The sequence below is a fragment of the Canis lupus genome, chromosome 4 (assembly GCF_003254725.2).
Source record: "Canis lupus dingo isolate Sandy chromosome 4, ASM325472v2, whole genome shotgun sequence".
Classification (NCBI taxonomy): domain Eukaryota; kingdom Metazoa; phylum Chordata; class Mammalia; order Carnivora; family Canidae; genus Canis; species Canis lupus.
In genome coordinates this window covers 71,460,286-71,487,994 of record NC_064246.1, presented here as the reverse complement: position 1 = coordinate 71,487,994, position 27,709 = coordinate 71,460,286, and the positions used below count along the sequence as shown (strand labels likewise).

The 27,709-nt window shown below is 37.5% G+C and overlaps 1 protein-coding gene across 4 annotated transcripts in view; it reads left to right on the top strand.

Annotated features, from left to right (window-relative positions):
- WDR70 (WD repeat domain 70) overlaps window positions 1-24,434 on the top strand; it is a 310,102-nt gene extending 285,668 nt beyond the window's left edge. For 3 of the 4 annotated variants that reach the window (XM_049109320.1, XM_025436429.3, XM_025436430.3), the window contains 3 exons: window positions 283-399; window positions 2,725-2,887; window positions 24,241-24,434. In XM_049109320.1, the coding sequence (XP_048965277.1) occupies window positions 283-399; window positions 2,725-2,887; window positions 24,241-24,328 (368 nt within the window). In that variant the 3' untranslated portion in view covers window positions 24,329-24,434. The remainder of the gene's footprint in view (window positions 1-282; window positions 400-2,724; window positions 2,888-24,240) is intronic. The other variant, XM_049109319.1, reaches the window with a different exon arrangement.
- Window positions 24,435-27,709: the final 3,275 nt, after the last annotated feature.

The window sequence follows — 27,709 nt, the reverse complement described above, 5'->3', positions numbered from 1 at the left end:
TAACTGCTACCCATGGTTTGGGAGATGGGGAACCTCACCAGTGTTTCCGTGACACTATTTGACAGTATTTCCTGAGTGCCATTAGTTGCCAGGAGAGGTGAACAATGAAGTCTGGTCTCAAACAAAATTGGCTAATTGGTTACAGTAAGACTGTCTTTTATTATTAGATGAAGGCTGTCATTATGACTTCCATTTCATCTTCAAGTTAGTCATGCTTCAGCTATGTTTTTGGATGGAAGGGTTATTATTATAATAAAATTTTTCAAATGTGACTTCTCGTAGCTCATGCCTTGCCTATGTTCCGTGAGCCCCGCCAGCGGAGTACAAGGAAACAGCTGGAGAAGGACAGACTGGATCCCCTGAAGTCTCATAAACCCGAACCTCCTGTAGCAGGCCCAGGTGACTGTGATCTAGCTTGTGACCTGCAAAGGGGGTGGAGGGGCAGGGTGGGGTCACTGATAGAGAATTGGGATGATCTTTTGCTCCTGGATGCTGCTTTGTCTTTGAGAGATTTTACCACATAGTGGTTTTCAAACATTTGCTTTTTAGCATTGGAACTTTTTGCTTAAGGATGCAGAATCCTGGTGCATAAAACTGATAAAAATGGAGCTGCTGTGCATAGAGAGGAAGCCTGGAGTCCTTTCTGCTGGGTCTCTAACTTGAGCCCTTTTAGGTGACCTTGGTGGAACTCTAGGGCTCCTGGAAGTCATATTAAAACCACTGCTCTCAATATTAGCTTTATATACAACATTTGGGTACCTTGACCAGAATCCAAGCTGGATTAGGTTTCACATAAGGGAAAAGTGGCCATCATTTAATTCTGTGTTGATAAAATGGAGCTGCCCATTCCCCTAGAGGATGAGTAACAGTCCTTAGAGTTTTTAAGAAAGTAGGTACCACCTCCTCCCAAAAGAAGACAGGAAGGAAGGAAGGAAGGAAGGAAGGAAGGAAGGAAGGAAGGAAGGAAGGAAGGAAGGAAGGACCGGAAGAAAGCGAGGCAGCATTGGCTATTATATAACACATAGGTTTACTGGATCCCATTTTACTAGTTATTACTTGTGTGGTTTCTGTTTTCCTAGGCTCCTAAGCATGTAGCTTTTTAAATTTTATTTATTTATTTATTTATTTATTTATTTATTTATTTATTTATTTATTTATTTATTTAAAGCCTGTAGCTTTTGACTTGTTTATTCATCCTGAACCTGAGCCTACATCTATTTGGCCTGCTGCTTCAGCCTTGAAAACATTTCACATATCTATCTTAACTTTTTTTTTTTCATTTTCTCTGCCATCATTCTAATCAAAGTTCCTAAATAATATTCTTACCTAGATTATTGAAAAGCCCTTCTAACTAGGCACCTTATCTCAAGTTGTTCTCTTTCCTTCCCAGCCTGCTTCCATCCATCTTCTATACAGCTTTTATCTCCAGCTCCTCTGGCTTATAAGCTCCCCACTGTCCATTTGAATTTCCAGAGAATCGTTCTCTGCAGTCTGACTCTAACCCACTTTTGAGCATTCCATCTCACTTCTCTCCTACTCTGATCTTCTGATGTGACTATCAGTTCACTCCTGCCCATAAATGCCCATTGAATTGTCCTCTTTCTGTATTTTTGTTCTGAAACCATTCTGCTCATTCTGAAAATGACCTCTGCCTGCAAAGCTTTCCCAAATTGGATCCATCTCTCCTTAAAGACCTCCCCAACCACCTCAGCCTGAAAAGCTCTCTCCTTCCTCTAAGAACTATAATAGTTAGTGGCCACACAAATTGTTTCACAATTAATTATTTCCTACCTTATTTAGTTTCCTCTTATCTTGATTTATAGAATTAATCTTACAGCACAGTTTGGCTCTTCACATGTGTGTGTTTTAAATCTTCCTAAAAAGTCATACATTTTTGAGTACTAGGCACCAGGCTAGCTGTGGGGATCCATCACGGAGCGAACCCTTGCCCTTACAGAGCTTTCTGTCTACTAGAGCGGTTCCAGTACTGTAAAATAATGTGAATCAGGGTATTTAACTCATTTGGGTTTTTCTTCTACAAGGTACTTGGAAGATGGCAATCCCTAAGATATGTTTAAAGCTAAGATAGACATTTAACAAATACAGGTTAATTTTTTTTTTAAGATTTATTTGAGAGAGAGAGAGCAAGCACTTCATCCCAGGACCCTGAGGTCATGACCTGAACCAAAATCAAGACTCAGCTGTTTAAGCCACCAGGTGCCCTAATACTGGTTATTTTTATTAAATGAATTTCAAATTATAATGCCTAAGGAATCTTTTCAAGGCTTATACATGGCAAAGTATTTGTAATTCCTCCTTGCATTGGTACCACTATGTAGATTAAACAGCTAAGACATAAAAAAACCATCTCTTTCTATTTAAAAATGTTATAGGGAAGTTAAGGTTTGATGATTTCCTACTTCAGTTGTGATGATTGTAAAGGAAAGCTGAAGAGATGATACTGAAGTTACTCCTGAGATTTGTGTGCTTCAAGCCAAGGTCTGAATAAGCTCCAGAGTGCTCAAACCCTTGATTCCATAGGGAGTGATAAAAATCCAGTAAACTTGAAGCTCTGGCCTCATTATGTTACTCATTTAACCTGCCACCTTGGAAGCCAGCACTGAGGGATTCTCAACCTTTTCATATAAGTATAGTACATACAAGGAATACTTATATATTATTGTGCTCATTCTAGTTTTGATTTTTTTTCCCCCTTTGAAACAGGTCGTGGGGGCCGGGTTGGAACCCATGGAGGCACTCTGTCATCATACATTGTGAAGAACATTGCTTTGGACAAAACCGATGACAGTAATCCCCGGGAAGCCATTCTGCGGCATGCTAAAGCAGCTGAAGACAACCCATATTGGGTTTCTCCAGCATATTCTAAGTAAGAAAACAGCCTTTTAAAAATAGAAAAAAATTATTATGTTTAGTGAATTAGAAATAATGTAACAATGGCTGCTTTGAGATTCTAACTCCCCATTTCTTGTTTTATTCTTGAGCCAAGTACTCATAGTCATAGGACTCTACAATGGTAAATTTTTAAAGTAGGTCAATTCCATCAGTTATGGCCTATTGTAAGCCCATTATGTGAAGCCCATTCTTCTCTGGTTAAAAAAGGAAAAATACAACCCATATGTGTTATCTTAGTTGAGGAGGGTTAAAAGCAGATAAACGGTAGCAGTTTGTAGGTCTGTCATTAAGGCATGCTTTTTATTTGCAGAGCTGTGTTTGGAAGTAACATGTACATAGGCAAAGTAGAGCCTGCCTGCTCAGATTCCCTCAAATAGCTCAGTGTGGATGAACATATAGTGGTTCCTAAAGCCTCTAAACCAAGAACATTTACACTAGAGAAAGGTAGTGTAAAATTGTTGGATTCTTAAGTTTTCATTTTAAACCAATTTTAGACTTCCAGAAAAATTGCAAAATAGTACAGAGTTCATGTACACTCTTCATCTAACTTCCCCTAAGGTTAACACCATACATAACCACAGTACAATTATTTAGCAAGCCCAGGAAATTAACACTGCTACAATATTGTTGATGAAGCTACAGACCTTACTTGAATTTCCCCAGTTTATCCTTTCTCTGTTCCAGGTTCCTGTCCAGGATCACACTTTACATTTAGTTGTTGCTTCTCCTTAGTCTCATCCAGTCCTAACAGTTTCTCATACTTTCTTGTCTTTCATGACCTTGACACACTGTTCACTGAAGAACACTTTTCTGTTATTTTGTACGCTTCTCTCAGTTTGGGCTTGTTTGATATTTCTCACGACTGGAACAAAACTATGCATTTTTGACAAGAAATACACAGAACTAATGCTGTCTCCTTTCTGGTGCATCACATCAAGGATGTCATGTCAATATGTCTTACTACTGGTGATGCTGACCTTGATCCTTGGTTAAGGTCATGTCTGCCAAGTTTCTCCACTGTAAAGTCACTGTCATTTCTTTTGAGTTAATAAATTATTTTGGGGTGGTATCTTTTATGACTATAAATTCTGTCCCTCCTCAAACTTCTAATCTTTTATCCATGGGTAGTTTGCCTGCTGCAGTTATTACTGTGATGTTTGCCTAATGGTGATTTTCTGTTTCCTTCTTCCACATTTATTAATTGGAATTCTACTAAGAAAGAATCGTTCCTTCTCCTAACTCTCCCTTTTTTTAAGTATTTTTTATATCAATATGTACTTTCAAATACTTTATTTATGGGTTAAAAATCCAGTATTACCATTATTTAGTTTTTTGCTCAAATTGTTCCAGCTTTGGCCAAGAAAATCTCCTTTGGAATAACTCTTGTCCTCTTTCGACGAGTCCCTCTATTTTTTGAGCACTTCCTTACATTCTGATACTACAAGATATGCTAGAGTCATCTTTGTTTTTCTTCCCCCAGTCCTGGAATCAACTACTTCTTTTTTTAGGTTCCTTTTGTTTGAGAACAATGTTTAAAAACCAAGATGCTGGTACTAGATGTGCTTATTGCTACTGAAGTGTCATTGCTTCTAGATCCTCCTAGGTCGTCTTAGCTGACAAAACTTGGAAAAAAAAAAATATATATATATATTCTTTTTCTGAAAGAGAAAGTAAACTTAGAAGTGTTCTTGAATCCAGAACTCTTGACCATGAAGTGAATACAAACAGGAAAGAATGGGCTACACATAGACAGAACTACTATAGGAAAAAAAGTGAATCAGAACATTTCAAGTGGTGGAAATCTTCCCCTCCCTCACCCAAAAAACATAACTCAGAAGAAAATGAGCACAACAACACTCAAAATGAAATAAAATATCCTCAAACCAATATTTGGAGATATGAAAAAAAACAACAACAACTTTGAATCAGAAATATAAAACTAAGAACAGAAATGAACAAAAAAACAAACAAAATCAGAACATATATATATATATATATATATGCTAACCTATGAAACACACACGTACATGTATACACACACACACCTCTGTATTTATATTTTAAAAACTGAGTTTATAGCGATGCCTTTGATTTCAATCCTATGCCCGTTTCATTTTACCTTTCTTCTTCCTGTGTTTTTAACTTCTTTCTCCAATAATGAAAAACCTAGTTCTCATTACTAACAAAATACTTACTTATTTGTTCAATTGTAGTATACGTATAGTTTCAGAACTGCTGATCCATACACCTGTGAGAAACATTTTCTCTAACCAGGATTTCCCTAACTCCATTCATGTAGTTTTCCCCCATCCTTTTAGCCTTACAGCATCCAGTCAAGAGGTTATTTTTCATAGTTACTTGGAAGAGAGATTTTCTTTTCCACTCTTGTCAGAGTGGTATTGTAATTCATTTGAAATGCAGTTAGGACCATTTATTAGTATGCATTCCTTTTTTGGGTTTCCCCTATGTTCTGTTTATTTGGGAGGTATGTGTAGGGTGTGCAAAGTATTAATCTAGTGTTAGGAGCCAGAGCCTTAAAAAAGACTTGCTTTTCCTCTCTGTTCCCTCATTTGCATACCCTGCTTCTCTCAGCACCTTCCATGTTCTCCCTCATAGGCAGCCTATCTCTTTAGTTTCTGGTTCACTTTCCTGTAGGTTTCTTGCACAAGAGAACAGATTTGTATTTTCTTCTACCCTCTCTTTTCTTACATGAAGGATAGTATAATATAAATACCCTTCTGGGCCTTGCTTTTTTTTTTTTTTCCACTTAGGATTATGTCCTGGAAATCATCTACATTGGTTCATAGAGCTCCCTCTCATTCTTTTTCACTGCTGCATAGTACTTCATTTATGGAAGTATCATCATTTATTCAGCCACTCTCTTGTGAGTGGATATTTAGGTTGTTCTGGTATTTTGCAGTTGCTGACAGTGCTATAGTACATAAACTTATGCATATGTGTTTTTGTAAGAGGTGTATTCAAGTTTTTTCTTGATGTCTTCATATATTATTAAACTTTTCTCTTAAATTATGAAAAAGCTGGACCTTGATCTCTTTTCAGAACATTAATATGCTGGAAAAAATCAGTTACGAACCAACTCAACATACATCTTATACTATCAGTTCCTTGTCTGCTAATCATTATGAACTCCTTTGCATAAAGGAAAAACACATTGTTTTAGCTTGGGTTTCTTAGAAGTAGATCCTGAGAAAAAGATTCATATAAAGGTGTTTATTAGAAAGCATCCATAGAGAAACCAATAGGAGAGTGGAGAAGTATTGAAGCCAAGTAAGGGTATGTCAAGCAAAGTTTCAGAGATGGCCACTTCGGCTCATTCTGCAAGGTAACCCTGGAGACCCTGGTCACAGGAATGGTAACTGGAGTACTTATACTCCAGTTATCTATTGATCCTTGCTAATGGCTGGAGATAGGGTGGGGGGGAGACATTCCCAGGTACTTCCAGCTTCCCAGGACTTTAGCAAACTGCCCTCTGACAAAGGGATAGGTCCTGCTGTTGTGAGAGAAAGCACCCCATACAAAAATGCTAAAGAGAAAAAAAAATGCTAAAGAGATTTGTGGGCTTCTTAGGAGGAGCATTGCATCCTCTGCTGTACATGCTGTAGCAGAACAGACTTGACTATGTAATATCAGTGGTGGTTGTTCACAATGTATACTAATAACCAGACAGTACAGATGGAACATCTCTGAACAATTAGTTGGATAATACTACAACAGCTAAGAGGGTCATATCAAGGCTGGCCAGCTAAATAGTGTGCATTTAGCCTTTTTTTGTATAGAATCTGTGTGTGTATAAGCTAATGGATGTCAACACATCATTGGCAGTCAGATAAGCTTATAGATTATGCCTCTGTTGACACTTCTGTTTTTGACGGAGTCATTATTTTCTAGTACTATTAGGATTTTTTTTTTTATGTTCAAAGAAACTTATTTAGAAACATACAAAAAAAATAGCTGGGGAGAGAAGAATCAACAGAGCCATGTTTTAAAATTTGCTGAACATAGTGAACATCATTTGGAGAAACTTTGGCACTGTCTACTCAAATTTAAAATGCAAATACCCTTTGACTTGGCAATTCTGTGTCCAGAAGTTTTGCACATGTGGCAAATATGTATGTCCAAAGATACTAAGTTCAGTGTTATTTATGAAAGCAAAAGACTGAGAACAAATGTAAATATCCTTCAATGGGATATTGTTTTAGAAAAGTATATCTATACAATTGAAGATAACAAGAAAGTATAAAGAATAAGCTAGATACATATGGATGGATATGTCCTAATCTCCAGTAAAACAACCAACCAACAAGCAAAAACAGAAACCAGCTTATAAAAAACATGCTGTCTGCATACTTATGTTTTTAAACAGTGGATGTAACTACACACATATCTGATCATTTATACACGACTCCCTCTGGGAGGAAATACAAGAAATGTGGGTGGTAGGTATCTTTTAAGTAGGAGAACAAAGGAGCAGGAATGAGATGATGGGCAGGGTGCTGGGGTTCAGTGGAGGGGGTGAAATGAAAGGGGCTTTCCAAGTTCCATAGTCTGCCTGATAGCACTGCTGGATTTTTTTCACTATGTGCATGGATTCCTTAAAATCTGAGACATGAAAATTATATATGATATTAAAGCTAGATCTTTCATCAAAAGATGAAAGAAGTTTTAGTTGTTAGAAGTTAAAACAATAGCCTGGAAATTCTAAGGCCAGCTTCCTGGCCTGGGGTCTAGCAAGGACCTACTATCCAGTAAGTTCTAAAAGTTATATTTTCATTGTCTCACTTTCTTCAATGGTAAATAAGGTCTTTGACACTTTCCCATAAATTATACATTGTTAATATCACCCAATAATCAGCAGTATCATTTCAATATTTATGGAGATACCTCAGTAATTTGCTTTGCATGTAAACGCACACAAATTTATTTGGAGCAGTTTGCTATCAAATGTATTTTTTTTTTTTTTATCAAATGTATTTTAACGTAAGCAGATTTAGGAATTTTTTTCTGCTTGGGTTTTGTTTTAGTTAAGAAAGCCTTCACATTCAAAATAATTCTTCAAATTCTCCCATCTTTCCATTAATACTTTTTTTTTAGTTAAATCTTTTATTTTAGTGAAATTATTTTAGTGAAGGGAGTGAGAAGGGTATATTCATTTCCTGTGGCCACTGTAACCAATTACCCCAGACGTGGTGGCCTGTAAAACAGAAACGTATTCTCATAGTTCTGGAGGCCAGAAGTCTGAAATCAAGGTGTCATTGGAGGCACACTCTATACAGAGGCTCTAGGGGAAGAAGCTCTGTTCCAGGCCTCTTCTAGCTTCTGGAGGTTGCCTGCTAGCTTGGTTCAGAGTCACATTATCCCAGTCTCTTCTCAGTGCTCACTTTGCCCTGTGCTTTGTGTTGGTCTCCTCTTCTTTCTTACAAGCATACTCATGATGTCATTTGGAGCCCACCCAGGATAATCAGGATTATTGCCTCATCTTAAAATCCGTAATCACGTCTACAAAGACTTTTTTCCAAAAAGGTAATATTTACAGCTTCCAGGGATTTAAGGTGGATATTTCAGCCTACCACAGTAGAGCTCCAATTTATTTTTTTCCTGTTGGTTATCCAGTTCCTGTAACACTTTCTAATTGGATAATCTAGTTTTCCTTATTGAATCGAAATCACATCATTACACTCTACACTTCCATATGAATTTTGGCCCATTTCTGGGCTTTCTCTTCTGCTCTATTATTTGGTCTATTCAAGTAGAAGTATCAGACTGTTTTCATTGTTGAAAGACTGCCTGTTCTCATTCTTCTTATTAAAATTTGTATATTTTTGTAGGTTTCTATGACTTTAAGCTATCAGAGTAAACACCTGCCCCCTCCCCAATTCTTGGTGATATTTGTATTGGAAGTGAGTTAATGTGCATATTAATTTAGACAGAGTTTTACAATATTGGTTCTTTTAAACCAAGGGCAGGGTATGTCTTTCTATTCAATCACGTCTCTTTATCTCTCAGTAGTATTTTTAAGTTTTCTTTATATAGATCTTTCACATTCTCTTTTAATTTTGTTTCTAGTTATTTTATCTTTTTGTGGCATTGTAAATAGAATTTTCTGCTGAGTTTATAACTCTTGTGTATATGGAAATGCTCTGTGGCCACATATATATGTACTGCAATGTATATATCAGTATTTGTTTTATATACAGCTATTTATCTTGTTTTCCTATTGTTTTCAATACTTTTTCACTCAGTTTGCTTATTGTTTCCAGGCATAAAATTATATCATATGCAGATAATGGTAATGGTAAGATTACCTCATTCTTAACAATTTTTTAAATTTATTTTTTTAATTAATTTTTTTTATTTGAGTTTAGAGGACACAAAATGTTATACTACTTTCAGCTGTGCAACTTAGTGATTTGACAAGTTTATACATTATGCTCTGTTCACCACAAGTGTAGTTCCCATCTGTCCTGTTACAGTATCATTGACTATATCCCTTATGCTGTGCCTTTTATTCTGGCGATGTATTCAGTCCATAACTGGAAGCCTGTATCTCCCACTCCCTGTATCACCCATTTTGCCCAACTCCCCACCTCCTTCCCTGTGGCAACCATAGTTTGTTCTCTGTATTTACAGGTCTGATTCTGTTTTTTGTTTGTTCATTGTAGGATTTTTTTTGTTTTGGGGATTTTTTTAGATATCATTGGTGAGAGCAATCATACAGTATTTCTTTCTCTTACTAACTTAGGTCACTTAGCATAATACCATCCAGGGCCATCCATGTTGTCTCAAATGCCATGAGCTTATCCTTTTATTGTTTTGTTTTGTTTTGTTTTGGCTTTGTAATACTTCACTGTGTATGTATATATCTGACAACTTTCTTACTCATTTGTCTATTGATAGGCACTTAGGTTGCTTCACATCTTGACTATTGTAATTAATGCTGCAATAAATATAGGAATGCATTTGTAATTTCAAATTAGTGTTTTTGTTACTTTGGGTAAATTACCCAATAGTGGAATTATTGGATCGTACATTTCTATTTTTATTTTTTTGAGGAATCTCCATACTATTTTTCACAAGGCTGTACCAATTTACATTCCCACCAACAGTTAGGAAGGCTTCTTCTTCTCTACATCCATGCCAACTTGTTTCTTCTGTGTTTGATTTAGGTCATTCTGAAAGGTATGAGGTGATAACTCATTGTGGTTTTGAGTTGCATTTCCCTAATGATTATGTCTGTATACTGTATGTCTTCTACATAAAATGTCTATTCACGTCCACTGCCCATTCTTTAATCAGACAGTTGGGGCAGGGGTGGTTGGTGTTGAATAGTGTAAGTTCTCTACGTTTTTTTGAATATTAACCCCTAATTGGATATGTCATTTGCAGATATCTTCTATTCAGTAGGTTGCCATTTAGTTTTGTTTATGGTTTCCTTTGCTGTGCACAAGCTTTTTATTTTCATGTAGTCCCACTCATTTATTTTTGTTTTCATTTCCCTTGCCTCAGGAGACACATCTAAAAAAGTGCTGTAATGCCAATGTCAGAGAAATTACTGCCTATATTCTCTATTACTGCCTATATTTGTGCTTTCAGGTCTCACATTTAGGTCTTTAATGCATTTTGAGGGTTTTTTTGTGTGTGTGTATGGTGTGAAAAAGGGGTCCAGTTTCCCTTTTTTTTGCGTGTAGCTGTCCAGTTTTCTCAGCACAATTTATTGAAGACACTGTCTTTTCCCCAGTGTATATTCTTGCCTCCTTTGTCATTGAGCATTAAAGTGTAGGTTTATTTCAAGGCTCTCTATTCTATTCTGTTCTGTTGACCTATGTTTATTTTTGTGCCAGTAATATACTGTTTTGGTTACTACAGCTTTGTAGTATATCTTAAAATCTGGTATTGTGATACCTCCAGCTTTGTTCTTTTTTTCTGAGTTGATTTGGGAATTCAGGATCTTTTGTGGTTCCATACAAATTTTAAAATTATTTGTTCTAGATTTGTGAAAAATGTTGTTGGTATTTTGATAGGGATTGCATTGAACCTGTAGATTGCTTTGAGTAATATGGACATTTTTTAAAAGATTTTATTTATTTATTCATTAGAGAGAGGGAGAGAGACTGGTAGAAACACAGGCAGAGGGAGAAGCAGGCTCCATGCACCGGGAGCCCGACGTGGGATTCGATCCCGGGACTCCAGGATCGTGCCCTGAGCCAATGGCAGGTGCTAAACCACTGAGCCACCCAGGGATCCCCAATATGGACATTTTTAAAAATGCTTGTTCTTCCAATCCATGAGCATGGAGTATCTTTCCATTTGTTTGTGTCTTCAGTTTCTTTCATCAGTGTTTCAGAGTATAGTCTTTCACCTCTTTGGTTAAGTTTATTTCTAGGTATTTTATTCTTTTTGGTACAATTGTAACTAGTATTGTTTCCTTAATTTCTCTTTCTGCACTTTATTATTAGTGTATAGAAACACTACTGATTTCTAGATATTAATTTTTTTTTTTTTTTTTTTATTTATGATAGTCACAGAGAGAGAGAGAGAGGCGCAGAGACACAGGCAGAGGGAGAAGCAGGCTCCATGCACTGGGAGCCCGATGTGGGATTCGATCCCGGGTCTCCAGGATCGCGCCCTGGGCCAAAGGCAGGCGCCAAACCGCTGCGCCACCCAGGGATCCCTAGATATTAATTTTGTATACTGCAACTCTACTGAATTCATTTATTCTAGTACTTTTTTTGTGGAGTCTTTAGGATTTTTTTTTTTTAATGTAAGTATCATGTCATCTGCCAATCGTGATGGTTTAACTTCTATACCAGTATGAATGGCTCATTTCTTTTTGTGGCTAGGACTTCTAGTACTATGTTGAGTAAAAGTGGCAAGAGTGGATATCTTTGTCTTATTCCTGATTTTAGAGAGAAAACTCTCAGTTTTTTGCCACTGAATGTGATGTTAGCTGTGGGTTTTTCACAGATGGCCTTTATAATGTTGAGGTGTGTTCCCTCTAATCCCACTTTGTTGAAAGTTTTTATCATGAACAGATGTTACCCAATTTTTGTACTAGTTATCTAATTGTGTTAATACTACCAGAACAATATTAAATAATATGATCCCACATATCTTTTTCTTAATTTGAACCTTAAAGGAGTGACTCTGGGCAGCCCCAGCGGCCCAGCGGTTTAGTGCCGCCTTCAGCCCGGGGTGTGATCCTGGAGACCCGGGATCAAGTCCCACGTCAGGCTCCCTGCATGGATCCTGCTTCTCCCTCTGCCTATGTCTCTGCCTCTCTCTCTCTCTCTGTGTCTGTCATGAATAAATAGGTGAAATCTTTAAAAATAAATAAACAAATAAATAAATAAGAATAAAGGAGTGACTCTGTTAGGTTAAATTATGTAATTGCCCTTTTGTAGGTGAAAAAGGGCAAATATTGGCAATTTCATATTCAATTTAATATTTATCCATAAAGCATAATTTTTGAAAACTCATACATACAAGATGTTAAGGATGAATCCATATCTTTCTCTTCTATTTGTCTATTCAATAAAGATTTATTAAACACCTTCCATATGTCAGGTATTGTTCTAGATTATGAGGATAAAGTAGTTTTTATGGAGCTTATATTCAAGTAGGCAGAGACAGACAATAAATAAACCCATAGGGGATCCCTGGGTGGCTCAGTGGTTTGGCACCTGCCTTTGGCCCAGGGTGCAATCCTGGAGACCCGGGATCGAGTCCCGCATCGGGTTCCCAGCATGGAGCCTGCTTCTCTCTCTCTGTCTATCATGAATAAATAAATAAATAAAATATTAAAAAAATAAATAAACCCATAAATTTTAGATGGTAGCTAGTGCAAAGAATAAAACTAAAATAGAGGTAAGAGGATTTTTAAAATATGGTGATGGGGTAAAACCTCTGCTAAGTGATTTTTGACTTGGATGAAATGAGAGAGTGAACTGTGTAGATATCCAAGGGAAGAGCATCCTATGCAAAGAAAACACCATACAAAGATCAAGAGGCATGTTCTTCTGAAATAAATGAAATAGATTCTGAAATTTTACTGGATTTGTTTATTGTATTTCTGTGAAAGTGATCATATGACTTTTCTTCTTTGATAAATGAATATCGTGAAGTATATTACTGAATTTCCTTATATCAATAATTATGTATTATTGAATTATCCTTGTATCTTTAATATGACGCTCACATAGTTATGGTTTGTTCTTTGTCCTCTGTCAGACTGGCTTTGTAAAAATTTTGTATGCTTTTCCGTATACATTCTCTTGGGCTATTTTGAATATCATTAAATTTATCTAATTTGAAAAGATTTGATAGAATTCACTTGTGAAACTATCAAAACCTGTTGCTTTTCTGGAGGGGAGGGTAAATAGTAATTTCTTAGTTTCTCTCTTTCTTTTCCATCCCCCCCACAGTAAATACTCTATTTGGATTTTCCAATTCTTGTGGATCTGCTCAGTAGCTAATATTTTCTTGGGAAATCATTCATCCAGATTTTCAGCTTTCTGTAAATAGAATTAATTAAAGTGGAATTTCTTTTTGTTTTTTTGGTGAGCATTAACAAATGATATTTTCCTGCATTGTAGGTAATTTAGTTGTATTTACAGTTGAATAATGTGCTAGCTTAAATGTTAGCTCTGCAAATAGAACAGATACTATCATGTCTTTTTCCCTACATGTGAGGAGACCAAAGCTTGCAATTGACAGTGATTGCAACTAGAACTGTACTTCAGCTCTCTTGATCCCTACTCTAATGAGCTTTTCCGAGGTCTGTGCTCTCTGTTAATACATACCCTTCTGCTGCTGCATTTTCCTCTCATCTCCTTCCTTCCACCCAATTTTGTCACCTTCCATTTATTACATACTAAGTTCATGGCACTGTCTGTGGCATGTGATTTGTTAGCCAGAATGGCAGTGCTATTTCTCCTGTGTTCACCTGCTAGAGTATACTATTTACTGCCAAGTGGCAAAGTGTTCGAAAGGGAAGCTAATATTTAAAAGGATCTTTTCGTAAAGGTCACTGTAATCGAGAATGTGTGTCTGGTTGTTTTTCTTCACTGCAATTGACTTCTGTCAGTGATGAAATGAAGATTTACTGTATCTCACTTTATCACAGAAAAGCACAATTAGACATTACATAAATCTCCCTGCTTCCACATGACATATGCTCACCTTTGTTCTCCAATGATGATAACAAAGAGTCTTTGAACACTTTACCTTTATCGATTGAGTCTTCGAGTTTCATTCCTGGCACTAGCAATGTAATAGCCATGGAAGTTTTAAAACACTGCAGGATCACAGAAGCCTCTTGTTCAGCCACACATGGTCAGATTCAATTACAGTTTCTTGTTAAAAGAAGTGGCTCGAGGGAGGGGCGAGGAGCTGGCTGGAGAGTGGGCAGGATATAGATCCAGAATGCTATTAGCTTACACATCAGACAGAGATGGACGTGTGTGGGAGCCTGGACCCTGGCCAGCAGCTTGACAGCCTGACAGCTCTGTCAGCCATGGTCACTTTTCTTGCCAGATAAGCTGCCATTATTGCTGGTTCAGTCAATTTAATTTTCGGTGTGCATGTCTTGTCAGATACGGGATACATGGATATATGAACTTATATTAAAATATCATTCCCATCTATAAAGGATCCAGTTAAAGTCATGTTGAATTAATAGGCAGTATTTAAAGAGATCATTCTTTGAGTGAGTAAAGGTTTATATGTTATTTGTGTCAAGAAGAGACATAAAACCCCCAGAGGAAAATGTAACTTTTTTTCCTGAGTTCTATTTAAGTGACTGATTGTCCCTGTCCACCATATTCCTGTGTAGAGGCCAGCATTTCTCAAAGTAGTTTTGTGAACTGCCTCTCATCAGAGTCAAAGGTGGGAGTAGTGGGTTAAAAATGCAGGTTTATAAGTGGCACCTCAGACCAATTCAGATTCTGTGAGCTTGGGGCTGGAAATCTGCATCTTAAGTTTCTTAGGTGATTATTTTGTGCACTAAACTTTGATAATAACGCAAAAGTGATTATTTAAAATAAATCACAAATGATTCACCCCTAGAAAATTAAAATGCACAGAATAGATTATTCCAATTATACAGGGTGCCTGGGTGGCTCAGTGGTTGGGCGTCTGCCTTTGGCTCAGGGCGTGATCCTGGAGTCCCAGGATCAAGTCCCACGTCAGGCTCCCTGCATGAAACCTGCTTCTCTCTCTGCCTGTGTCTCTGCCTCTCTCTGTGTCTCTCATGAATAAATAAATAAAATCTTAAAAAATAAAAAGAACTTTATATATATTATTTATTTATCTTCACAACAGCTTATGAAGGAAATGGTATTATTGTCCCATTTTACAGATGAGGAAGTTGAGGGTTATAACTTGACCAAAGCCACACAGGTAGCAGGTGGCAGAATTGGAATTTGAATGCAGGCAGTCTGGCTTCAGAGTCAAGCTTCTGCTCTTGATGACTACAGAATATTGCTTCTCATCACAAAGCAACTGATCGCAGTTACTAAAAACTTGATTACTAGTGAAGCTGAAAAGACAACCATGTGAGCCAGCGTGGCATAGCTGAACACTAGACTAAGAATCAGACGTTCCGGGGATCGTTCTCGCTGTGCATTTCACTGACGTTGCCTGAGGTTGTTTCCCCGACTGTGAAATAAGAGAGCAGGGCTACAGTAACACCCGGCTACACATGTGAGTTGACGGGGGGTGCAGATGACACCTGGGTGGCCTCAGGCCTGTATGCTCTTCAAACATTTTATCCTTCTAACTTTAACCATTTGATGATAAGGCAGGTAATAGTGATTTTGGAGGGTTCTTTTTGTTTTCCTTTTCCTCTCTTTTTCTCTTTCTCTTTTTGTTTCCAATTTCCACAGGTTTCGCATTTGTCCCTTTTTTCCACCCTCACCCAGGCTTTGAACTCACACACCCAGCATTATGAGTTAGTGTGCCCTCTTTAATGAGTCTGAGATATGTTTATCTGTTTTCCAAAATATTATGTATTCATTTTTTGAAGAAAATAGAACATTCTTTATCTAGAAACATCATGTTGCTTCTCATCTTCTTATTCATCCCTAATATTTTTTAAAAAATTATCTTTGATTAGCTCTTTGCCAGAAAGAAGGGCCCATTTCAAGTGGAATCTTTTGGTCAAGCCCTTCATTTAATCTTAATAATTCTGCAATTGTGATGACTGGGTCACAGTTCATCTGGACTGTATTCATTCTAACAGGGTTAACAAGTGTGTCAGATTGTCAAGTCATGGCTATAATTGACTTTGGCTTTGAGGTTTTCCTTCATAATAAACAATGGGCCCTGAGCCAAAAAAGCTTGTGGTTTATACTCCCATTCTGATGACTAAATATTGCAAGTGATTTCTCCTCATACTCATTCTGTGACCCTGGAACTCGCTTTATGCTTTTTGAATGAATCATATCAGAAGAATATTCATAATTAAAAAGAATGTGACCTGTGCACTTTTCATTGCAGCTGAAGACATTCTGAGATTCTTCTGTGGCCTGAGCACTAGAAAGGGAGTACAGAAGGCCTAGGTTAGAGCTTAGTCAGAAGAGAGAAGACAGCCTGGCTTGATGATTTGAATCTCTCACACAAACAATGCACCTCAGAAACACCCTCATAGATTATTGCAGGGGGAATATTCATTATTCGTTACTGACTATTCTACACAAAATTCTTCTGGATGGAAACACTGAGGGTGGGACTCAGTTTTTGTTGGGCTTCTGACATTTTTCTCTTAGAACACAGTTGCTGGGAAGGACTCACTTTGTACAAATATGATTGAGAATTCAGTTTAAAAAATGTCCCGGGGCAGCCCGAGTGGCTCAGCGATTTAGTGCTGCCTTCAGCCCAGGATGTGATCTTGGAGACCCGGGATGGAGTCCCATGTCGGGCTCCCTGCATGGAGCCTGCTTCTCTCTCTCTCTGTATCTCTCATGAATAACTAAATAAAATCTTTAAAAAAAAAATGTCCCAAAGGGAAAATTATTCAGCACAAATTATCATCTAATCAGAATTGATAGATTTGAGAAAGACATTTGCTTAAGCTTTTACATTTGCTTCATGAACTATTAACTATATTAGCCAATGCAGAGTTTACTGAAGCTAAAACAAAATAAAGCGAAAAAACCTTTCAGCCTTCTCTGATTAGTTTATTTAATGGCTCATAACAATAACTGTGTTGATAGGTAGTCTGTCCTCCTTTTCTTGGTAACTCTAGTAAACAAGTTGACATATATAGTCAAGTGAAAAATGTTTACTGTTCACCAAGTGAATTAGTCAAACTGGAAGTTTCACATCACCCTTTTCTGTAAGTTTAAGTTTTCAGTTAAAACCTGGAAAAGTGCCTAAGTGTGGGCCATAAACTAGTAAATTAGATAGTCTGGATAAAGCTGATTTCAATAAGGTGGGTTACTCTGCTGGTACTCAGGCTTACCCTGTCCCCACTGACCTATTGAGCCAGGTGATTATACCTTTGGCTGAATGGAATGTTCCCCTTACCAACTTTTCCTTCATGTCAGTCTCTTTATAGGCTTTTGTTTTGGGCAACTGACATAAATCTTCCATGAGCCTGGAAGTTTGAATGAACAACTTCCTGTCTCTTGAGAAAGCAGGTACAGAACTAATTAAATACAAGACAGGGGAATAGGCTGGAAATGGAAATGCTTTGTCAAGGTGGTGTAATGTATTTCTTGCTCATTTTTTATTCATGCATGTATTTCCTGAGTTCCCGCCATGTGTTCAGTGCCCATTTGGTTTGGTTTGTTTTACTCTTCCTTATGAAAGCACCCAACAAAGTCTGTGTTAAAATCAGTGTACAAATTTCAAGCAGCCCAGAAAGGAATCCACTTTTTTGTGGCCAGTGACAATGTTAATAGAGACTTGGAGTATTTTTTGTTGTTGTTTACTTGCTGGTTTCCTATTGGTTTTAAAATCAGGGACTTCTGGACCAACTTTTAATTGTTTTCAAATCCATTAGCATTTTTGAGGGGGTGGGATGCCTGGGTGGCTCAGCAGTTGAGTGTCAGCCTTTGGCTCAGGACGTGATCCCAGGGTCTCGGGATCGAGTCCCGCATTGGGCTCCTTGCATAAAGCCTGCTTCTCTCTCTGCCTCTCTCTGTGTCTCTCATGAATAAATAAATAAAACCTTAAAAAAAATTTTTTTTTTGCATGTGTCATTTTACTCCTGCTTGGCATTGTTGCTTTATTATTTTTTTATTATTTTTTAAAGATTTTATTTTATTATTATTATTTTTAAAGATTTTATTTATTTATTAGAGACAGAGAGAGGCAGAGACACAGGCAGAGGGAGAAGCAGGCTCCATGCAGGGAGCCCAATATGGGACTTGATCCCGGGTCTCCCAGATCAGGCCCTGGGCCGGAGGTGGCACTAAACCGCTGAGCCACCCGGGCTGCCCTAAAGATTTTATTTATTTATTCATGAGAGACACAGAGAGAGAGAGGCAGAGACACAGGCAGAGGGAGAAGCAGGCTCCATGCAGAAGCCCGACACGGGACTCGATCCCAGGACTCCAGTATCACGCTCTGGGCCGAAGACAGGCGCTAAGCCGCTGAGCCACCCAGGGATTCCCCTGTTGATTTATTTTTATAGTAGTTTTCTATGCCGAGGGCAAATTAGGCCATCCCCCAGGGAAGAGATCTTTTGGTTCTCTTCCTAACTTTGCCTAATCATTTCTGTTTCTCATTGTCTTAAAGAGTAATGACTGAAGAAATCCATTTTTAAATGCCCTAGATAATCATTCATGAATTGAATTTTTTGAGTCTTTCCCCAAAAAATGAGTTTCCAAAATTTTTCAAAAGAATAACTGCTGGAAATTAATTTAAAGATAATAATGGCTGCAAAGAAAGAATAGCTGCAAGATTCAAAGCTGTAATTCTCTCACTTTGCTTCTATAAAACACTGGCATTCTCTAGACTTGACAGGATGTTCAGTGTACTCAAGTCAAATACTCTTGTAGAAAAAAAGTCTCTATTCAGCAAACAACATATAGCTCTTATGGAAGGCTCTGAATGGTGCTATGAGAATGTTGGTATTAGGAGCAGGATGGATTGGAACAGGGGAAACTTCTCTCCGTGGGCTGTATCTCTCTTCACCTGCTCATGCCTAACTCCCAAGAATTAAAGACTGTTTCAGGGGTGGGCCTGTGAGAGTGTGGCCTTGAACCCCATCCCTTCACCCAGTCTTCAGTGGTCTGAAGGCATGTGTCCGGGGCTGGCTTCTCCTAAGGTGAGAAGTACTTTCCTACATTTGGGAAGCTCATCACATGTCAAAGTTGATGTTAAGAAGACAGAGTCTCACTCCACAGCCTGGTTTCAGAGCCCTGCTTTAAAGCACTGCCTTCTTTCCCCAGCTGGGAGGGAAAATGTTCCCATGGGTGCTACTCAGTGTTCTCTACCAACCGGTGCTATGAGATAAGTGTAGGAATTGAGGGTAGTCATTTAGAAAATTGTATAGCTATTTGATATATTTTTAGAATCTAATAAAAAGTTTGATTTGTACTTTGAAACAGTCTTTATTTTTCTAGAAATATAATATTTGTCTGCAAAGGATTGGAAATTAGAAAACAAAGACGGGCTTACACCACAGATGGTTTGAGAAGCACTGCTCTAGGCAGAGCCCCAGATTGGAGGCTAAGGCCTTCTCCAGCGTGCCTCTTGTTTATTCTAGAAGCAGGTTCATTATTCCTTATCCCCAAGTCCAAGAGTCTGATTCTTCTTTTTTTTTTAAATAAAAAAAATTTTTTTAAGTTTGGTAAAATATATATAACATAAAACCCTCTTTAACCATTTTTAAGTGTGTATTTCAGTAGTGTTAAGCACATTTACATTGTTGTGCAGCCAATCTTCAGAACTCTTCTTATCTTGCAAAACTAAAACTCTATACTCACTAAACAAGAATTCTTTCTTTCCCCATCTTTCCAGTCGCTGGCAACCACCATTCTGCCTCATGGATATGACTATCTCAGTACCGCATATTAAGTGGAATTATATAGTATTTGTCTTTTTGTGACTGACCTGTTTCACTTAGCATAATTTCATTAAGGTTCATCTGTAGCATTTGCCAGAATTTCTCTCCTTTTTAAGGCTGAGTAATATTTCATTATAGATATCACCACATTTTGTTTATCCATTCATCTATCCACGACATTTAGGTTGCTTCTACCTTCTGACTATCTGAATAATGTTGCATTGAACATGGGTATGCAAATATCTCTTTAAGACCCCACTTTCATTTTGGGGGGGGCATATTTCCTGAAGTGGAATTGCCAGATCACATGATAATTTTATTATTATTTTTTTTTAGGAACTACCATGTCATTTTCCATAGATGCAGCATCATTTTAAATTCCCACCATCACTGTGTAAAGGGTTCCAGTTTCTTCACATCCTGGCCAATACTTTTTATTTTCTGGGGTTGGTTTGATAGTAACCATATTGGTGGGTATGAGGTGTTACTATGGTTTTGATCTGCATTTCCCTAATGATTGACAATGTTGAGCATCTTCTTATGTGCTTGTTAGTTTTTTGCTATCTTCTTTGGAGGCATATCTATTCAAGCCCTTTGCCCAGTTTTAAACTGTGTTGTTTAGGGTTTTGTTGTTGTTGTTGTTGTTATTGTTGAGTTTTAAGAGTTCTTTATATATCCTAGATACTAACCTCTTATCAAATATATGATTAGCAAGTATTTTCTCCCATTTCATAGATTGGTTTTTTAGACTATCGATTGTGTCCATTGGTTCACAGGTTTTAATTTTGATAAAGTTCAATTGACTTATTTTATTATGCTTTTGCTTTTGCTGTTTTATCAAAGAAACCATTACTATATTCCAATGTCATAAAGCTTTTCCATAATATTTTATAGTTTTTGCTCTTAGGTTTAGGTCTTCAATCCATTTTAAGTTAACTTTTGCATATGGTGTAAGTAAGAGTCCAGTTTTATTTATTGCATTTGGTACAATTTTGCGAACACCATTTTTTGAAAGGAACCTACTTCTTACACTCAGGTATTCCCTACCTAGCCAATAAAATGAAAGACAAAATGGTAAATAAGCAATGCTGGGAAAATTTGGACGCTAGTTTGTGCCTTAATTTTGGTAACTAGGGGAAGGAGAGCCTGGCTTTTTGAAAGCTAAATGTCATGATTTGATGTTGCATATACATAATATGGTTATTTTGCTGGCAACATTGTAATTCAAAAAACAGAATTTAAAATACTAAATTTCATGGAGTTCCTCAAAGAGACCATTCTATCTTCTACACAAATTCATATCCCCTAAGTTAAAATTACCTGGAGAGGGCAAAGGAAACTGTTATGGTCTGGTAATTGAAAGTGACAGTCTGAGTGATCCTGATGTTAAAGTTTAGTCAGTCAATTTTGCTGAGTTTAGTGCTGAGGGAAAATGTATCTCCTTTGAAGACGAATATTTTTTTTCTTTTTCTTGGCTACTAGAAAGTTGAGTGTTGTCTTATTACGCTTATCCTTTTGTTCCTTGGTTCTTCACCTTCTCATTTGTTTTGATTTTCTTTATAAGTCCATTTTATTGAGGTATAATCTATGTATAATAAATTGGAAAATGCACTCATTCAAGTTTTGACAAATGTATACACACTTATGTAATCACCACTTCAATCAAGATTATGCAACATTTCCATCCCTGCAAAACATTCATGCCTCTTTACAATCATTGCTCCCTTTCTACCCCGTGTCTTAGCCCTTCAAGTTAGCCACCAACTTGCAAAAAATACTTTTGGGAAGTAGGTAGAATATGAGAGTAAGTACTTACATGAAATAACCTTTTTAAACCTTTCTATTCTTCCTGTGATCTGTCATTTAAATTCTTTTTTTATATCCAGAAAAGCACCATTAAAACTTCTTAGTCCTTAAGTCTTGTTGTGGCTAACATTGACGAGCTGGTTGTCTCATGAAGCACTGCCACATACCATTATAAGACCACGTTATTTTTTTCTCTTTAGAAATTAAACATCTAATTCAAAAGATTTTTAAATCCAGACAGATTTGTTCCCATATGGGTTTGTCCATACCTCTGTGGCCCACATCTTTGCCAGTAGATGAAATATGCAATGAGCCCCAGTTGTCTTTTGTAGCATGTTAGAGAGACAGGGGTGCTGCTTTCTAGTAATTCAGCAACTCATGACTTATGAAAATCTGCAGCTGTTTTTGGAAACATTAGAGCTGTGACTTGTTTGTAGATGTCATAACAGTGTCTTGAGAAGTTTGACTGGATTGTGTATGAGGACACTTTGGGTTCCAGGTGGATGTGTGAGTCACTAGAGGGACAGGAGTTGTGACTAGCTTATGCGTGAGGAATTCCAGTACATAGCTTGCATCAGAGCAACATCAGCATGAGTGTGAATGGTATAGACTTCTTCCCAGGATAGTAAAACGACAGCAACAAGTAATACAAGGTTTTAACCCTATTTTCACTTGTTAAAGAAAAGGAATGGTTGTTGTCATTTTAACATTCTGGAATTGCTTTGATGTAATGAATTGAATTCAAGATGAAGATATAAGCTTAAATATATCATCTTCTGATACAGTGCTTTAATATTTCCTACTTTGGAAAACAGAAATGGAGGAGGTTCCTCAAAAAGATAAAAACAGAACTACCCAAAACCTAAAATTGTAATACTAGGTATTTTCTCAAAGGATACAAAAATACAGATTTGAAGGCACACATGCACTCCAGTGCTCATAGCAGCATTATCAACAATTGCCAAACTATGGAAGGAGCCCAACTGTCCAGTGACTGATGAATGGATAAAGATGTGGTATACATACCCAATAGAATACTACTCATCTATCAAAAAGAATGAAATCTTGGGATCCCTGGGTGGCGCAGCAGTTTAGCTCCTGCCCTTTGGCCCAGGGCGCAATCCTGGAGACCCGGGATCGAATCCCACGTCGGGCTCCCGGTGCATGAAGCCTGCTTCTCCCTCTGCCTGTGTCTCTGCCTCTCTCTCTCTCTCTCTCTCTCTCTCTCTCTCTCTCTCTCTGTGTGTGTGTGACTATCATAAATAAATAAAAATTTTTAAAAAAAGAATGAAATCTTATAATTTGCAATGACGTGGATGAAGCTAGAGAATATTATGCTAAGCGACCTAAGTCAGAGAAAAAGAAATACCAAATGATTTCACTCATATGTGGAATTTAAGAAAGAAACAGATGAACCTATGAGAAGGAAAAAGAGAGAAAGAGGGAAGCAAACTATGAGAGACCCTTAATGATAGAGAACAAATTGAGGGTTGTGAGAGGGAAGTGTGTGGGAGTGGGCTAAATGGATGGATATTAAGGAGGGCACTTGTTATGATGAGCACTGACTGTTATAGGTAAGTGATGAATCACTAAATTCTACTCCTGAAACAAAAAAAAAATGAAAAATAAAAATGTCAAAAAAAGATTTCCTTGTAATGTGATAGAGCTGTTCTTAAAAGGGAATCAGCAATAACATGACCAAAAAGGAGCATAGATTATAACCATTTCACATATTTATTTTTTGAAATTATTTTTGTGTGAATTGTATAAAAAGGAAAGTCATTGGACCATGTATGTTTATAAAGCTCAGAACTAATGCAAAGATTGCTTGATGTACCGTGTGCCAGAATTAAAGCAGCGATACTCAGTGATGTATCCTAAAATGTTTGACATTTCTGCGCACTGAACTGGGTGTTGGAGTGGAGAGAATGTCTATTCGTTTGTTTTTTTATTTTTGCTGGCAGTACTCAAGTTATTCTATATATTATAATCCATTATTTTAGACTCATTAAATAAGAAAGCAAATTTTCTCAAATTCTCCTGTTCGTGTGCACCATAATTACATGTATTTGGACTACTTAAATCTAGGAACAACGCAAAGAGCCGTAAATAAAGGTCATGTGTGTTCTTGCTTGGTGACTATAATTTGGCTTCCCAAACAGTCCCAGTTGGCCTGAGTTTGAAGTAGAGGGTGGTTATGAATATATGAGATACTGAATTTGGTACATTTTCATTTTATTTAAGCAAAGGACAGCATACATAATCTGCCACAGAGGGAAAACCTTTAGGAACATCTTTGGCTCTTTGATGAACAAAATTAAATTTCTCTTATTCTTTTTTTTTTTTTTTTGCCAGGAATTTAATGATTGATATTTAATAATTAAGAGATAATTGAGTCCTCAGATATGCTTCCACTTGATGAAAGTAGCAAAGTCTAATCGAATAAGCACTTGCTGACTAAATTTTTCCTCTTTTTATTAACTTTCTTTTAGGACTCAGCCCAAAACCATGTTTGCCCAAGTTGAATCTGACGATGAGGAAGCAAAGAATGAGCCAGAATGGAAAAAGCGTAAAATTTGAAGACTCTCACATGAGTGCTGTTTGCATGAGGGGAAGTGATATCGGACAGTTTTGGACAGTTTTGTTTTTTTTTTTTAATGAAATAAAAAATACATTTTTATGAAAAGTTTTTGTAGTTTGCATTGTTGAACCATTCAAAAGATTGGTAGCTAATCTTCACTAAAAGTGTACTTACATTTTCTTAACTACAACTATGAATCTGTATTATAAATAAATAAGGGGTAGATTCTTAGCCTATTACCAAGTAATTTAGGTATTTGGAAACTTTAGTCAACAATTATTGGTCCTGTACAGGTTCTTATAACCTTGGGAGAGAGAATGTACATTGAGATGGACATGTGTCTTGAGCAATTCTAGGAGCATAATATGAAAATAGGCATCAAAAGGTTTAATATTTCTGTATAATTTCACAATATTTATTACATGATTATAAATAATTAGGCTGAGTTCAGGCTAAAAGCATTGCTGTACTAGGAAAGAACATGTATCTGTTTATCCTTAAACAGCAGAATACAGTGGTTAGGATTTAGGAAGCAAGCTTTGAAGTTAAACCCATGTGGATTCAAACTTTAGCTCTACTCTTTACTGTCTAGGTCTTCTTGCAAGCTATTAAACGTCTCTCTTCTAGCCTCAGATGATGATAGCACCATCTTCATAGGTTTGTTACAGGATTAGATGAGACATTCCTTGTATAGCATTTAGTATAGTACCTGACATGTAACAAACATACACTATTTCCTATTTAAAAATAGAGCTAATGATATCTACTTTGCCTGATTTTCATCACTATTAAATTAGAAAAGTATGAAAATGTTTGTACCTATAATTAGACTTTAAAAATCATTCTAAAAGATCCTTGTGCTTTTGTGACTAGAAAACTAAAACAAAAGTTGGCAGTTTGTCCAAAGTAATAATGAGTCAATAGAATAAAATTCCGTGGACATATTTCACACAGACCTGAGGTAATTTTGCGTGTCAAATAGTCCTCACTAGAAAATTCAGGAATTTTTAGTCCTTTTGCCTTTTCCCCTCCTGCTCTCATTTGTCCTAGTAAATTAAATAATTATAAAAATGAATGATGATCCAAAATGTGTGTTGGAAAGTTACAGGCCTCACATACGTATTACCTCCTCCCCCCACATCTTTTTCACCAAGATCACATGTACACAGCTTTCCTGCCTCTGCAGTTCTGAGATGGGTAGTAATGGGCATTCCTCCATAAATAAATCCTCAAAACCTTCATCCTTGTCAACTACTCTCTGTCCTTTTTCTCTTCTACCACCATTTTCATTCTCCTCCCCTTCCCTCATCACTTAGCTTATAGGTAATAACTGACATTTGCTACTGTGCCTACTATCTGATGACTACTCTTCTGAGCTCTTTATCTGCAGTAGCTCATTTAATCCTCACAAAATCCCATGAATAGGTAAAATTGCTAAACCCATTTTACAGATAAGACAAAAGAGATTCAAGAAGTCAAGTAATCTGAGATTACAGTATATACAAAGACACCCAAGATTTCTAAGCATCAGTAGTTAACAAACTGTCCCAAGTTTCCTATTCCCGTTGAAATACACTTCATCCAAAATCAATTACAGACCAATATTTTGTTCCAAGTGCTTAGGATTTGTAAATTTACTGTTTCTTGGATAAAATTTACTGAAAGCATTTCATATTTTTTCCTGTCTTAACATAAACATTGCACCATATGGAAGTATTCGTCTTACACAGCCAAAAGTTGTTGTGGAGGGTTGGAGGGAGGAATAAAAACTTGATCATAGTGGTCTTGGCGGAGCCTGCTATGATGTAAGGGGAGAGAAAGACAGATTTAGCACGAAGATGACTTTCTCATTGTTACCCACAACACGAGTGGCCCTTTTCATGCTTGAGATGATCGATCTCGCACTTGAGCGTTTTATACAAAATTGTTTTTCCATACAAGATTGGCAAGAGAGAGGGAAGATTTCCGTTATCAATTTTGGTGAGCGAGGACCTCAGAACCAGGACTGGACAGATAGTGGGTGGTCATTGGACCTGTAGTCCCATCACCAGGGTAGAATCTGCAGTGGGTATTTCACAGGCCCTCACACTCCCCATGCCCCTCAAGCTTCATTATCTTACTCCATACAACCCAGTATTCCGTGTCTCGGTCCACTACATTTCTATTCGCTCAAAGAAGGGAGTAAGGCATAATGATGATTCCTGCCTCACCCCCCTCCCACCTCATGCAGTCATTTGCCAGTTTCCATCCATGCCATCTGCTGACTGCCTTCTATTTGACCTTCGTCTTCCCTGCTGCCCCTGCTAGAATTTAGACCCTCTTTTATCCCTGACCAGGACCTCCCAGGAGCCTCCCTCCCAACTAATCTCCCTATTTTTCATCTGGTCCTCATCAAATCCATCTTCTATTCTGCCATCAGACTTGCTTTCTAAAACGAAAATCTATCATTTCATCCCTCTGTGTAGAGCCTTCCAGAGTATCTGTGTCAGTAGTTTGAGTTCATCTGTGTGACGCTTGGGATGTCCAGATTCAGCCTCTCCCTGTTCCTGCTTTAACTCCTGCTGAGCTCGCACAGGCTTCTCAGTTCCAGCATCTCTGAACCTGGACGTTCCATGTGTTTTGCACCTGAGTGCCTTTGCCCATATTGTCCCTTCTTCCATCCTTGTCTGCCTGTTTTTGAATATGGGGATCAATGCCATCTTTCCCGAGCAGCCTTCCATGACCCTCCTAGCAGACAGTTGATCCCTCCTCTGCCCCCAACGTTGCTTACATATCTCTATGTTATGGCCTTCTTTTCTGTTCATTGTAAATGTATATGTGTGTGGCTTGTGGACTTGAGCGTGTTTCCCCCACTGGAATGTAGATTATAAAAACTAAAGCCCGTTGGGTTCTGTGAATGTTCAATGAATTTCTTTAATGAATAGGAGGAGCCATATTTTATTCACATTTGTTTTGCTAGCCCCTGCCCCCAAGAAAGGGATTAAAAAGGTGCTCATTAAATATTTGGCAGAGGGAAAGAGAAACAGGGAAGGGTAAGGAATGGATGGAAAGAGAATGAGGTGTGAGAAGTGTGTCTGCCTCACCAGTGGGAAGGAGGATCATTAGTACAGAAGCTCAGGCTGTATCTAGGCTGTTTGGCCTTTCTCTCTTGGGGTTTATTCACAGGTGACTATTGTGATAGCTCAAGGAAAAAACAGGATTGTAAACAACTGCCTGTGTTGTGCCTGGCATGGCCTAACAGGCCCTAAGCTATCATGACACTCTGAAGCACTCACTTCCTATCCTGAATCACCAAAGATCTAAGAGGTCTCTGACATGGAGATTCATAACCTAGGCAGGGTGTCTGTGAATGCCCCAAAGTATGCAACACACTTTCCTTA